Source organism: Peromyscus maniculatus, chromosome X (genome assembly GCF_049852395.1).
Source record: "Peromyscus maniculatus bairdii isolate BWxNUB_F1_BW_parent chromosome X, HU_Pman_BW_mat_3.1, whole genome shotgun sequence".
Lineage (NCBI taxonomy): Eukaryota > Metazoa > Chordata > Mammalia > Rodentia > Cricetidae > Peromyscus > Peromyscus maniculatus.
This window is the reverse complement of record NC_134875.1, coordinates 109,669,988-109,685,208: the sequence shown is the minus strand read 5'-3', so window position 1 is coordinate 109,685,208 and position 15,221 is coordinate 109,669,988. Positions and strand designations below refer to the sequence as shown.

Below are 15,221 nucleotides of genomic sequence, written 5' to 3'. Positions count from 1 at the left end.
TTATTATGTATATATTATTTTTTCCTTGTAGGACACATTCCTATTATCACCAGAATAAAATTTCACATTTCTGAAAGGGATAGATTAAAGAATATATATCCACGGAACTCTACTTTTCTTGTTAATTTATAAGAGCCTTTTAACATAACAGGGATGCTAAACTTCTGTTATTCATATTATATGTATCTCCCTCAAGTGTATTACTTCTCTTTTAATATTTTTTTCTGTATTACTTATCCTTTAAGATTTGTTTCTGTGGTATCTTTGACACATAAAATCCAAACATTTTTAAAATTCCAGGATACCATATGTCTCTTCAATTCCCCTTTTGTCTTTCTGTTTTGGCCCATGAAGATGTCTCCTCTACTCAGATTAGAGAGGAAGGAAGCTGTCTTAGCTACCTTTCTCTCTTGCTATGGTAAGAGACTACAACCAAGGCAAAAGACATCATTTCATTTGGGCCTTATGGTTTCAGAGTATTAGAGCTCATGACTATCATGGCGGGGAGTATGGCAGCAGGTAGATAGGGTTGGTGCTAGAGTAGTAGTTGAGAGCTTACATGTTGAGACAACAGCCACCAGTCAGAGAGAGAGAGAGAGAGAGAAAGTGAGAGAGCAAGGGGGCAAGAGAGCAAGAGAGTGAGAGAGAGTGATTCAAACGAACTGAACAGGCTTTTGAAAGTCCAAAGCCCATCCCCCAATGACATACCTTCTACAACAAGGTCACACCTCCTAATCCCTCCCAAACAGTTCCATCAGCTGGGGACCAAGTGTTCAAATATATGAGCACATCCAAACCATCACAGGAGCCTCTTCATTTTTCCCAGGAAAGTTTTTTAATTGTTCTGATATTTTACATTTCAATCTTTGTGAATGTGAAATTGATTTTTCTGTGGAGTTTAATATGAGAGTTCACTTGCTGTAGAGTCTAGGTTAGAGTTTAGAACTGTATGACTCCAGAGTCATACTAACATGTGTCCATAACATACTCTCATTCTCTTATTTTGTTTACTCATATATATGAATATATTCAAATACATATATTTAGTTTTGTTCTTCATCCCAAAGTGTCAGATACTGAGATGTAATTTTGAAAGCATGTATCTTTGCCACTAGGACAATGATCATAAGAGCATATCCGTCTCAGTACAAATTCATTCAACCATCAGAGACCAGCTTCAGTCTCATTCCCATAGAAGGGCTCTCTCTCTCTCTCTCTCTCTCTCTCTCTCTCTCTCTCTCTCTCTCTCTCTCTCTGTGTTTCTTTTGTGGACATAAGTGGTCAGGCTTTATTTTCCAAATTTTATTTGTAAGAGTCAGTCCCTCTGTTCCTGAATCGTTCTTTGCAGTGACAAGGGAAGAACTTAGTTGGGTCAGCACAGATGCAGAATGTTAGCAGCTAGTGTGCCTGGAGAGGTCAGACCTGCTCTCATGTGCTCTACTGGGATGGCTCAGAGTGTGAGGAGTTAAAAGGGATGGGCTACTCCAGACGCTATAATTTAGATGTAAAGTTTAGAGAAAAAAATAAGAAGAGGTATTCAAGCATGAGTATGTATAAACATACATAAGAAAAATTGAGGCATGTGCCGTACAACGAAAGCTCCAGAAAAAGAGATCTACTTGGGCTTGAATACCTGATGAATGTGAGCATTTTTTCTTAATTATTCTGTCTTAGAACAACATCATTATAAGCAAAACCCAAGAAGGGTTTCCTTAGGTGAGTGAGTCATTGAGAAAGTCATTTTATGAGAAACCTGCCATTGGCTCTGAGGGAAGCTGAGCTTTACTCTTGATACTAAATAGGGTTCTGGAGAATAAATAGCATCTCAGAAGTTACTCAGCTCAGGGGCAAGGGGTTGGGCAGCCCTCCTAGCACATTAGTCAGTCACCGGATGAAATGGCTGCAGAATCTTGGTAGAGAAGGGGAACTACTGGATGGCCCTGAAATTTTTATTTATACAAGTAACTTTGTATGATCTGAGCAGGTTATAATAGCAATTAGAGAAACAGAGTCTATGAATTTGAAGGAAAGCAAAAGGTGGAGTGTGTGTGTGTGGGAAGGGCTAGAAGGAGGAAAGGCTTATGATGTATTATATTTTAGTTCAAAATATAAAAAACTAAAACTAAAAAAACTAAAAACTAAAAAAACTAAATTCTAAACTAAAAGAACTAAAAAAACAACAAAAAAACCCCTAAATCCATGAACTGCTTTGAGATTCAGATTCTTTGTTAAACAAAGGTATTGACAATGGTCCTTACCTCACTGGAATGTAGAAAAAGAATGTAGACAGTCAGAATGGTAACTTTGGGAGACTAAAGCAATGGATGGTGGGGGTTCTTGGTGATAACACTGAATCTTGTTTCCTTAAGATGTATTTTTATTTGTTAGTATCACCTGATACATCAGTAGTTGAGCTAACTTAAAAAGGAAGTCATTGGTAGGATCCATGGCTTGTGAACTGTATATTAATATCCTGTTGCTGATGGAGCAAATTGCTATGAACTTAGTTGCTTAAAACAATACAGATTTATCTCATAAGATTCTATAGATCAGAAATGTGACACAAATCTCAGTGGCCTAAAAGAAAATGTCAGCATAGATGTCTTCCTTTGTAGAAGATACTGGGGAAGAGTCTGTCTTCTGCATTTTCAAAGTTTTTGAGGCTGTCTTACATTTCTTGGCTCATGACCCCTTCCTCCTTCAAAGCCAACAATGTCCAGTGTACTACTCTGGCACTCTCTTGTCTTCCTTTTCCTTTTATAATTACATTGAGCTTATCTGGACAAACCAGGATAAGGCAGTAAGTCAGCCTCTCTCTCTTTCTCTTTCAATATCCTTGACTTAATCACATCTTAAAAGTCAGTTTTGTCATTGTAGGGTAACTTATTCCTAAATGTCTGGGGATTTTGATGTAGATGTCTTTAAGAAGCCAATATTCTGCCTACTATACAGGGGTTGGTGAATCCTTAAGCTAGATAGTAAATACTGAACTGTCCTTGTAGCAAGAAAGGAAACAGACTGTGTTGTCTTTGGCTTGTGGGATGTATAAACTTAGACTTTCTATCCTAGCTCATTTATGGTTTTAAGAAACAGTTGAGAAGAATGTCTCCCCATGCTTGGCTGGGTGTCATACATATTTCAAACCTTGACCTTGTAGTCTGTACCCTTTCTACTTGATTTTTTATTCCCCCAAGAGAACAACTTTCATTTTAATGTTTCATAGAAATAGCTGAAGGTAAAATGATAACGGTTGGTGCTGAAATTTTGTTCCTGTGTGGATGGCAAATTTTTAGTCATAGGGACAGTGAGAAAACGTCTCAAATTATGTGAGTTAGTCAGAGAAAGTCATCTGGATATTGACATTTCTATTTTTTCTATTAAACTAGAGCCACTGAGAATAATGTTAACATTTTATTGGCGCTGGCTCGATTGATGAGAATAAAGAGGTGGGTGAGAAAGTAATGCAGAGTGTAGTGAGATAGGAATGTCTTCATTCAGGAACCCCTTGCTGGGGCTCGTTTACCGTCTCACAGCACATCACATCTACTTCTGGAAATGTAATTTTCTCCTTAAAACATGACGTGTTTGCATTTTATAATATATACACGCCTTTTGCTGAATGCTAATTGACTGTGGAACACTTTCTATTTTTCTTTCTCTTAGGTGAAAGGGAAGAGGACCCTGGGAGAAAATATTGCTGATAATGGAGGTCTACGAGAAGCTTTCAGGGTACTCACCATTACCTTTACTGGGCTTTAAAAACTGCATTGTGGAAGCATGCATGGGTGCACTTCAGTGTATAGTACCAACATGGTGTTGAGGAATATGACGTTTTGGATTCTCTAAAATACATTTGTGTTTCTACATGGACTCTGTTATACTCTAATAGATAACTAGAGCTGCATTTTCTTTTTCTTTTGGAGTATTGAGTCATCCTAAATAATAATGGTTATTAAGAATTGTATATTTAAAGTTTAGTTTACCGAAAATACACTCAGAATCATATTAACGGATGCCACAGGACTCTCCTTGGGGCTAAGTTCATGTGAATTTTCTTGAAGTAAAGCTTTCTCTCTCTTCTTCCTTATCATTTTATTATTAAGCCTCAAACTTCTAACTTATTCTGGAGGCTACTCATTCTCACACATTGGGCCAGTGAAAGTCCATAAGAGTGTTTACACCATCTCTCAGTGTGTAGTTAGGAAATAAACATAATGACAACATGGACAGATTTGCATAAAACTGAATACATTTCTTTTAAAGACCAGGTTATGGTTCTAAAGTGTTATCTTTTCTATATTCTACTTAAAACAAGTTTTATTTTACTAAATGATACTATAAAATGATGATATGTTTTCTTGTTGATAAAATTTTAAGAGTAATATGTTAATCCCACTCCAGTTAATTACTAAAGCAGTTGTATACAGTATTAAATTTGTTTGTCTCTCCTTGGAATGGAAAGAACACCTTTTAAAGAGTTACTTATTATCTGATCACTGTGGCCCAGTCGCTTTGTTATGCATAGAGTATAAGGTTCCCCTTTGTTGTTTGGCTTTTGTTTTCCCAGACATAGTCTCACTCTGTAGTCCAGGCTGACCTCAAGCTCATGGCAATGTTCCTGCCACAGCCTCCCAAATGCTGGGATGACAGATAGGTACCACCATGCTTGGGTAGCACCGTGAGGTATAAGGTGCTTTATCAGATGCACCTGTTTCACTATTAGGCAAAATGGCACTGGGTTGCATTTCCAGGTGTTTGTTTTCATAAAGGAAACCCAACACAGTGCATTTTACACATGACAGGGATATGTATTTAATGCTTTTGTGTTGAGTATGAAGAGAGAAGAATTGTCATTGATGATTTTCACCTGTTCTGCTTCCATCACTAGGCTTACAGGAAATGGATAAATGACAGAAGACAGGGAGTTGAAGAGCCTCTCCTACCAGGCATCACATTCACCAACAACCAGCTCTTCTTCTTGAGTTATGCTCATGTGAGTAAACTGAGGAAAGGGCAAAAAGATGAAAATATATACCCTCAATCAAAGGATTGGAAGAAAAGTTCACTGGTATGACTTTGACCAAAGTCACCACTTAATCTTGTGTCAGTACTGGGTCTGCCTCAGAAATAGTACCAAAAAACACACCCTCAAAATAGTGTTTCCTTGTTAGAATGGACAAACAGGACCAAATAAAGGTCCATGGTTTGTTTTTATTTATAGATAATAAATCATGTTTTGATTGGAAAACGGCTACACTCTGTCACTTACACATTGTCTGAGGTTACTTTGTGTAAAATGGCCGAGTTGAATAGTTGAAACAGGGACCTTATGGTTTTCAAATGTTCAAGCACTTATTATCTGTTTTTTCCAGAATAATTTTGCTCAGCTCTGATCTAGAGGACTAAATACAAGGGTCAATCTGTTCTTACTACTTATAGTATAGTCCATAATAACAGTTTGTAAATGAAATAAGCTAATGGAGAGAGATGCTGTGATTAAAATGTTTCTGATGTCTTCAAATACAATATTTTTGTCAAACTGAAGAAATTCGGGGCTAAAAGAGTAATCCTATTTTTTTTAAATCACCATTGAGAAATTTCTCTTAAAGCCCCTCTTCTTACAGAATGAAGAGATTTTCACTCTTTTGTATATTAAAGGAAGTCTTTTTATGTGGAACATGTTATTTTCTATCCTAGAAAGGCACTAGAGAACAGTAACAACCATAATGTGTTTTCAGGAATCTCATAAATGATTATGAAACATAGTCAATACTATATAATAATGTAAGCAAAGTATATAAGAAAAAATAACCTAAGAGATGAGGTAAAATCGAATGTGAAAAGTAAGCTCACACGGGCTAGCTTCTGAGGAAATTAAGGAATTTCATTCCAAGAACATCTTTAAAAACACATTCATAAATATAGGGAGAGATGATTTGTCATTATCAAAATAGCAGTAGGCCATTAGCTTTCCTGCCTTCTCTGTGCCTGTAGTTGCTATCACTTGCTAATTTGTTTCTCATGCTTTTTTCATGCATTTTTATACTTCTGGTTCTTCCAATGTCCATTTCTACTTATTTAGGAGATGTTAACAGCCTTTTTCTAACTAATCTCTAATTTCTTCCTTTTCCTATATTCTTCCTTTTCCTATATATTTATTCTGCCAGATAAATCCTTCAAAAATATTGTTTTATTTTTCTGTTCAAGGACAATGTTTAAATATAGTTGTAACACTTAGGCCTGCCAGTCAGTACTTCAGAAATCTGGCGTAAGCCTTTCTCTCCCCTGGTCACTCATTGATGCTCAACCAAGCTGAATGTCTTTCCCATCCCTTAATCATTTTTAAATTCCCCTTTCCATCCAAATGCTTTCCTATATATTCATCTATCCTAGAAGTATTCATAGTTCAAGATTATATCATGTTTCAAGATGTATTTAAACCAGTATTAAGTAGGTTATACCTCAGAAAGAAACAACATAGTGAAAGCATATTTCTTGTTCTTGCTCCATGTCTAGTGTGTGTCATCATTGGGGCTCTGCCCATAGTTTTTACTCAAGGAATTGGGTTTTGGAGTATTTCATCTTGACATGTGATTTCATGGAACCAAACAGTATAAAAGAAATAAGAGGAAATCTGCATTGACCTTTTTATTTTCTGTGAGTGTGTGTGTGTGTGTGTGTGTGTGTGTGTGTGTGTGTGTGTGGTGTGTACTTATAAGTGTGTAGTATGCATGTGTGTATGGAAGTCAGAAGTTGATGTTGAGTACATTTCTTTGATTGCTTTTCACCTTTATTTTTTGATACATGGTCTTTCACTGAACCCAAAGTACATCAATTTGGCTATGCTGTTTGGCCACTGAATTCCACCTTTCTCTACCACTGCCCTCATTCCACGCTCTCAGATCTGTGGTTACAGGCACATGCCATCATGCCCAGCATTTTTACATAGGTTTTATGAATCTGAATGCAGGTCTTCATGCTTATACCAGGCACATTACAGATTGAAGCCTCTATTCAACTCCAATAGACTCTTAATGTAACAACTTAAATTGGTCCTAAGACTATTAAAATTGATAAGTTTTCTTAAATTTTTATTAGGAAATGGAATATATAACTTCTAATATTTACTAGTCAGAACAAGTCAGATAGTCATGTCTAACTTCAAAGGATATAGAGACAAGAATTCTTCTCCCGAGCCCAGACCAGGATGCATCTATATTCAGTATACCTCATGATTATGCTAAACCCTGGTATGGTTCACTTAGTTTATTCATTGAAATGTATATGATTAAATTTAATAAAGGTTATTTAAAAAATTAAATTAATAAGCTGAATACATTGGTCACTTCCTGGGTACACGTGATTCTCTTAATTTAAGTAATTTGCCTAGAAACCTTCCTAATTTACTCACATTATGTAATTCACACTGATAAAACCTTTTGCTCGGGGTTTGAATAATAGATGTTACTGTTGCTCAAAGTTTTATCTGATCCACTAAAACTGCTTGCTATCCAATTCCAAAATTATTCTTTAGTTCAAGTTGGATAAGTTAAGAAAATAGGAAATACATAATTGGAGTAGAAGCATATTTACAGGGGTGTCTTTATTTTTAGGTGAGGTGCAATTCGTACAGACCAGAAGCTGCCAGAGAACAAGTCCAGATTGGTGCTCACAGTCCTCCACAATTTCGGTAAACGAGTAAATGGGTGACAGCAGGTTTTAACTATGCATCTCCACATTCTGTGCCCCCAACCATACCAGTGTGCTGCCAGATGGGAGATATGAGCAAAAGTCTACACAATGAAATATATAATCTCCATTTTGTAGACAACGGAATCTAACCAAACAGGAACTAAGCATCTCTTGTTTCATTAGTAGTAAGCCTATCTTCTCAGTGTCTTTTCAACTACATTTCTGCTTAGTGTTACATCAAGTGAGGTTTCACAATGAGGTTTAATCATGGTGAGGCTTCAAAAGTAATTGCAATCCAAATCAGTTTTAATATTAAGTTTCAGATATAGAATTAGAATTGCGCAGGGCCAGAGAATTGATTTGGTGGCTAAGAGCATTGCTACTCTTGTAGAAGATTCAGGTTCAGCTTCAGTTTCTAGCACCTACATGATGGCTCATAACAACCAGGAACTCAAATACCAGGGGGTCTGAGTTCTTTTTCCAGTCTTCAAGGCCTCCAAGCATGCACATGGTACACATACATGCAGTGAAATATTCATACATATTTTATGCTTTTGGAAGACAATAATCCATAGATGCCCTTAGTACATCAGATCACTGCTCATTAACAGGAATATTGGATTTGCCTAACCATCTATTTTAGCAGGGAGGTCTGGGCAAAAAGTAAATTCAAAATGGATTTTATGATCTTAGAAGAGGATATGATCTGATGAACAATTCTGCTTATAAGCTTCTAGAATTCTGATTTACTCTGGTCTGTTTTCTGTTTAAAAGTATTCTATGTGATAGCTCTTGTTTTCCCCCTACACTGTAAATTTACAAACAGAAACAAATATGCCCCTTTCTCAACGCAAAGGAATATATATATATTAATCTTTAGCAAATATATTAATCTTCAGCAATTATAATTCATATCTAGAGTCAGAGACATTGCAGTTTGGTTTTCATCTTGTATCACCCTTTGAAACAATTGCTTATACACGAAGGGAAAAAGATTAACAACTGTAATTTCAGAATGTATAAAATATTAAGTAAAAACAAAATTAAGGTTGATATTACTTATCCTGGACTAGGTTCTGTAGCTTGAGAGAAATTTCCTGCAGTAGAGGACAGTTAATTATACAGAGAAATCCAAGAAGCCATGGTAATTTATAGTTATTCTTTGCTTAGAACATATTATACCTGGATATCTTTATGTTTAATATTTAAATGAACCATTAGCATATCATAAGAAAGTCATCTAGGATATCCTCTATATTTTAAAATTTTATTCCTAAAACCTTGCTTTAGAAATGCTTCAAAATTGACTATAAATTACCCACTAGCATAAAAATCTAATCACTGTGCTGGAAATTCTCCCCCACTGGGCTGAACTGTCATGAAGGCTGACAATTTCTAATGGACTAAAATGTGCTCCCACTGAAAAATGCAGCAGATGAAACCACACAGTAGATTAATTACTCAACAGATAAGTTTTAGAAACTAATTTCATCTTACTAACTAGTTGCCTGAAATGTTGGAGTTTTGCTAATAATTTACGGAGTATACTTACTTATTATCAGCTGTATTCTATCTTTAACACTTGCCTAAGGTGAATCACACCATGATATATGCATCCCTACTTATACACTCCAACGAAACCCAAGATATTATGGGGATTTGCTGGATACAGGGTATTGCATTCATTCAAATGCCCAGAGGTAACAAAGTCATTAGGGAAGAAATAGAATGCTGAGTTAAATTTTAGTAAATCCTTTAAATGTTCAGTTGAGTAAGAAATTGATGAGGGGGAGGTTTTTGCCTGACTTCTTACTGATATCTGTAGTAAGTATAGATTCTGAGTATAGAGAAAAATCACACAATGAAAATACCACTTCCAAAAGATAGTTAGAATCAAAGTGTTGCCTAGGAATCTGCAGTCTCCATTTCAGTCAGGAACTTGTGCATGTACCAGATTCTGGAGCTAAAACCCAGGGCAGAATGACTCATCTGTAACAGATTCTATTGGTTGATTCTTAACCAGATAGTAGGTAGATGTGAATCTCCAAATTAGTAAGAATTTGGAGAAAATATTTTGGTACATTGAATGCATTGTCAAAAACTAATTGGAAATGCACCAAGAGGGATGGCTTTTATAATATTGTACTGAGAGAGAAAGAGCCAAAGACAAAGTTGTATGCAGTGGACATTTCATTCATATCAAGTTCAAACACAGGTAGTGTTGTGGTACTAAACGATACAGTAGTTTTTCGAGTGCTTGAGATAGTATTTCCTTGATCCCTGAATAGTAGTAACAGACACATCTGAAAAAAGAATAGTGCTTTCTATATTTATGATTTTTGCCCTTTGTGCCAGCTATACAAGTTTTAGAAATTAATTTCATTTTACTAACTAGTTGCCTGAAATGTTGGGTTTTTTTTTGCTAATAATTTACAGAGTATACTTACTATCAATTATATTCTATCGTTAACACTTGCCAAAAGTAATTTTTTTGAAATTAGAAAAAAGAAGTCTTGGAGATGATACAGTTGTGTAGGAATTTGAAGACTTGGAAGAGTACTAGGACTCCTGGCCAGGCTTTGGGGAAATGTTGGCTTTCATTCTCGATGACATTAATTTCTTTTCTTAATTATCTGAGCTTTAGTTGTCTTCCTTGTAAACAGATTAAATGTATGCAAATGTCCTTTTGTAGCAATGGACTGTTTTATCCAGAATCTGTGGATGTGTATGAGTTGAGTGACAATGTACTTTTGTCATCTCTTATTTTCAGGGTCAATGGTGCCATTAGCAACTTTGAAGAATTTCAGAAAGCTTTTAACTGTCCAAAGAATTCCACCATGAACAGAGGCGTGAATTCCTGTCGACTCTGGTAGCTGGAGTGCTGGTTTCTACTGTCCTGACAGAGCTGAGGAGTGCCAGTAGAGGTGGCTCTGATGTACTCAGCACACACTGCTTTCTGCCTTTATTTCACTGAGGACTTTTATTTTTAATGCATTTTCATTATTTCGGTAGATGACTTGCTTGGATCTAAACAGTATCTGTTCAAAGTCCGTGGGCTTATAAAAGAATTCAAAAACTGAACCAAATATATTTCATTAGAAAGCCAAACCAATGAAAACAAATGTCGAAAGCTACTTGGTTAAACTGGCATCCTTATTATCTGTTTTGGTTAGCCACAGCTAGGTGGTACATGGAATTTCAATCTATAGCTTTGCAGGGGACCTGAGTAGAGTGTATCCATAGAAAGGATCAGTCTATGAAAATTGTCACCCTCAGTGATGAAGATGTATGCTCTGTGGTGTGCAATCAATATGTAGTATTTCTTATTTCTAAAGGTAGTTAAATTAGAAATTTGTTGGATCTCTATTTTATAATTTCTGATAAAGTTTTTCCCTTCAGTTTTGGAAAATCGTATCTCAGAACTTATATCCAATGTAACTAACCATTTAAGTCAGCATCAACAAAGATGGCACATAGTCTGTTAGGCAAAATATTTGGGGTTTATAAAATAGGGGGAAGGGATGGATCTTTAACTGCCAGCAGTATTAAAAAATAACAACAAAACTAGCCACATAACAACAAAGGTTCTAGGAAATGAACTCTCCAGATGTTGGTCTAGTCCCTATGAAGCTCCATCTATTTGGTGGAAACCAGTCATGGAGCAGTTCCTGTTTTGTTTTGGCATGCTCAGGTGTATCTCCTAACTCTGAACTGAGCAGACATTGAGAAAAGAATGTTCTGTTTCCATGTCAGGAACATATGGCTTTCATTCCCTTTAGTACAACTATATAAACACCACACTGAGGAGGGAGTAAATGCTCTTCCATCTCAGCCCACTTAATGTTCCATCTCTGTAAAAGAAAATCCCTTTCAGAAACTTTTAGAAAGAATCCAATTTAAAAATCCTGCCTCGATCTAAGGAACACAAATTTACTTTTTAAGTCTTACGAAGGGTTTATTTAAAAAAAAAAAAGCAGTACTGTATTTTGATCCTTAGAGCATTATTGTTTTAATCAGTACTTTTAGTGTTAATTAATTAACTTAGTGTATATGTATGTAGGATAAAACTGTTATCACATTTAAGAGTGTGTGTGTAGGATAAAATTGTAACGGCATTCCAGTGGCTACTTTGTTTTCTTGTTTATGTTTATTTTTATTTAGTATAGGCATTTCCCTACCCCCATTGCATTATTCATTGTACATGGGGTGCTGGGTTAAGTGAGCCAACGGAAATATTTCAAAAGCAAAATGACAAATTCAGATGAACCACAGGAGGTCATTTTGTATCCTTGTGACTTGTCATTCTTTGGCAAAAAAATGTAAGTGGGAGCCACGTCCTTTTGTAACCATGGGAACTTCCGAAGGGAAAAAAATGGAAGGGCACCATCACGAGGAAAACAATTACACTGCATTAGTCCGAGGAGAGTGATTTTCCCCTTGACTTCCTCCTCTCTGAATGGATACACTTCTGAAGGGCAGCAGCCTTTTCCTCCTCTTAACCATGGCTTAATGTGACCTTGATTTGTATTTCTAAAAACAAGCAGTATTATTTCAGGTGTTAGAAGTATATGTGCTTTTTCTCTGGTGTAAGCATTCTGATTTGATAATCCTCATTTTATTCCTATACTTGGACACTTAAGAATAGCTGAAGTTTGTCATGATTATATAAATAGTGCATTCCTTCTAGATTTCCTTTTTAAAAATTCCAAAGAAACACATTCCTGCAGGTCAGAGAGAGTGTTTTATAAAGCTATAGAATTAATACTATTGAAATGGTATTGACATTTGTTGGTTAAGGACAACAGGCTAGTGATTAGTTGGAGCTCTCCCAGGTTGTGGATGGCAGGACTAAGTAACTTGGTGTATCTTAGTTTATCAAGAGATACAGAATCACTTCTAGTAGCCACACACATTTTCTACAAGAACTAGCTTTCCAAATGTTTCTGTTTAACCCTCCAAATTACAGTATTGTTCTTCTTTGTGAGACTGATTTCTTAAAGAAATAGACACCAATTAAGTGGTAGCAAGAAGGTCAGACATACCTGGAGGGATGGAAGAAAAGCAGGAGAGCTGGCCTAAGGAAAACAAGACAGAATTTGGTTCTCCTTGTTAAACATGTCCACCAGAGGGGAGCCACAAAGGCTTAAAAATAATTATGGTAAATCAAAAGGAAATGAAATATTGGCTCTCAGGCAAGGGCTGCAACAACACTCTGCTCTGAGTCATAGAGCAGCTGTTCTGCAAGTGGACTATTAACTGAGCATTTGAAGGAAGGAGGTTTTCTTTTTTTTTTATGTGTGGGATATTCTCTTGTGTGAGTCAAGGATTCTGTATATTGAAAGCTGTGGTGTTTGGCCATACTGCCATTGCCCAAAGCTTGCTGAGCTTTTCACCAAGTGCTCAGCATAGGCCTCCACCCCCCCCCCTCAATTTATGAGATGGATTGGGACATGACTGATAGATGCAAGCTCAGAATTCGTAAATTATCCTCAAGCTTATTTAGTGCCTTACCTCAATGGAGCTTAAAGCATAGCCCATCAATTTTCTCTTATTTAGCCCTGGAGCATCGCTAAGAAGAAACTAAGAACTATGGCTTGCCAGACAGATGGTGCTCATGCCAGAGAAATGGGAAGGCTTAAAATTGCTTGTCAAATATTTCACAGACTGGACAGATAGTCTTTGTGCTTTGGGCTTCTGACCTTTGGATTAACTTGCATCTCTTAGATTATTATCTTTCTTAATATGTTTATTCAACCAGTATTTCTAAAATTGCTTAGTATTTGGTAGCCACCACCTTTGATATTTTGAACATAATGTCTCAGTTGCATCTTAAATCATGGAAGAATACATGATTGTTTCATAGAGTAACATCCTTATCAGCAGTGGCACTACCCTATTTTTTTGAAAAAAGATGTTTTCAGATTGTGCATTTAAAGAACAAACCTATGTGGTCACTAGCAGACAGACTAGTGGTTGTGATTTTTTTCCTTTGTAAAACAATGAGAATCATCATTTCAAGGACAATAAAACATTGGTAAAAGGTTTTCTGTTGCCCTCTTTTTTGCAAATGATTACAACCTATAATGTATGTGCTTATGTATTAAGGTGTTCTTTAAAAGATAATTGCTAGAAAACTATACAAACCACTGCAACTATCTAAATTTCTTGCTTTGGCAATGTAGGACTTGAATGTAGTGACTTTCTCTGTAGACAATGAGAGATGGTCATTACATTCCTTCTAGGATATAGGTCAGCAGATATAGTTTATTTCCTTTTAAATAATATTCCTGCTGAGGGAAAGAGAGACCTCTGAGGTAGTGCTGGTCACACAAAAGTAACAATGCACAAGACCATTGCTATCAAAGCAAAGAATCTCTATGTGCTGTCACTGTGCTTTAAAAATACAGGCAATTTGTAGCCATTCATTCGGCACATGGTAACTGAGCACCTATTCTATTGAAATCACTGAGCCAGCTATATTCAGGTGGATAATATACAATCTCTGGCTTCAATGGGCTGTCTGGTTTAACAGGGGATATGGAAATTGTAAATGGTTATAATTGTACTACTGAATAGCATCTGATGATATGTAAGTACCCTGGGGTATGGTTTGGGACACAGGTAAAAATTATTCAACTCTCCTATGGTAGACTTTATCAGTCCACCCTCTGTCAAGATGCTAGCAAATTCCTTTGACAAGAAGGCGTAACTTACCTTCTCTGTACTTTTGTTTCTAGTTGGCTATGACTCTCTAGATTCATACCTTCCTGCACTTGGGGCTTCTTTGTCCAATCCACTTTCAGTGAACTGTAATTTTTCCTGGTGACCCTGAGACAATGGTACAGGAATTTGAAAGGTTGACCACTTTTCCTGAATCCAAACAAATCTATAGGTATATCATACAGTTCAGTGGAACCTGTTGGGATTTGGCTGAGAATACAAATAGAGTTTCTCATTAATTATCTTTTTTTTCTTTGAGACAGGGTTTCTCTGTGTAGTTTTTTGTACCTGTCCTGAATCTCACTCTGTAGATCAGGCTGGCCTCAAACTCACAGAGATCCGCCTGCCTCTGCCTCCCGAGTGCTGGGATTAAAGGTTTGCGCCACCACTGCCCAGCCTCCAATTAATTATCTTAAATAAATTCCTAGCATGTATATGGTCAAGTTCTGGTCTACAGGGTCCTAAGTCAATCTACTGTGTCATGACATCATGCATTGGATGGAGAAGTGAGATGCTCCAGATTCAGTGGGTAATAAGTGGCAGGTTGTAGTCTGGTGGGCCCCCTATTGGGGAGTTCACTTAAGTTTCTAAGTTTCTAATTTGTGAACTGATCCACAAAATCACACACACACACACACACACACACACACACACACAGAGAGAGAGAGAGAGAGAGAGAGAGAGAGAGACAGACAGACAGACAGACAGAGACAGAGAGACAGAGAGAGAGAAAGAGACAGACAGACCATACACACACACACACACACAGAGAGAGAGAGAGAGAGAGAGAGAGAGAGAGACAGAGACAG

The 15,221-nt window shown here is 36.7% G+C and overlaps 1 protein-coding gene across 1 annotated transcript in view; it reads left to right on the top strand.

The window, feature by feature from the left end:
* Positions 1–13,736, top strand: part of Phex (phosphate regulating endopeptidase X-linked) — a 199,435-nt gene extending 185,699 nt beyond the window's left edge. Inside the window, exons 19-22 of the mRNA XM_006973251.4 lie at positions 3,664–3,729; positions 4,889–4,993; positions 7,614–7,690; positions 10,463–13,736. Coding sequence (XP_006973313.1) covers positions 3,664–3,729; positions 4,889–4,993; positions 7,614–7,690; positions 10,463–10,565 — 351 coding nt within the window. The 3' untranslated portion in view covers positions 10,566–13,736. The remainder of the gene's footprint in view (positions 1–3,663; positions 3,730–4,888; positions 4,994–7,613; positions 7,691–10,462) is intronic.
* The last annotated feature ends 1,485 nt before the right edge of the window (positions 13,737–15,221 follow it).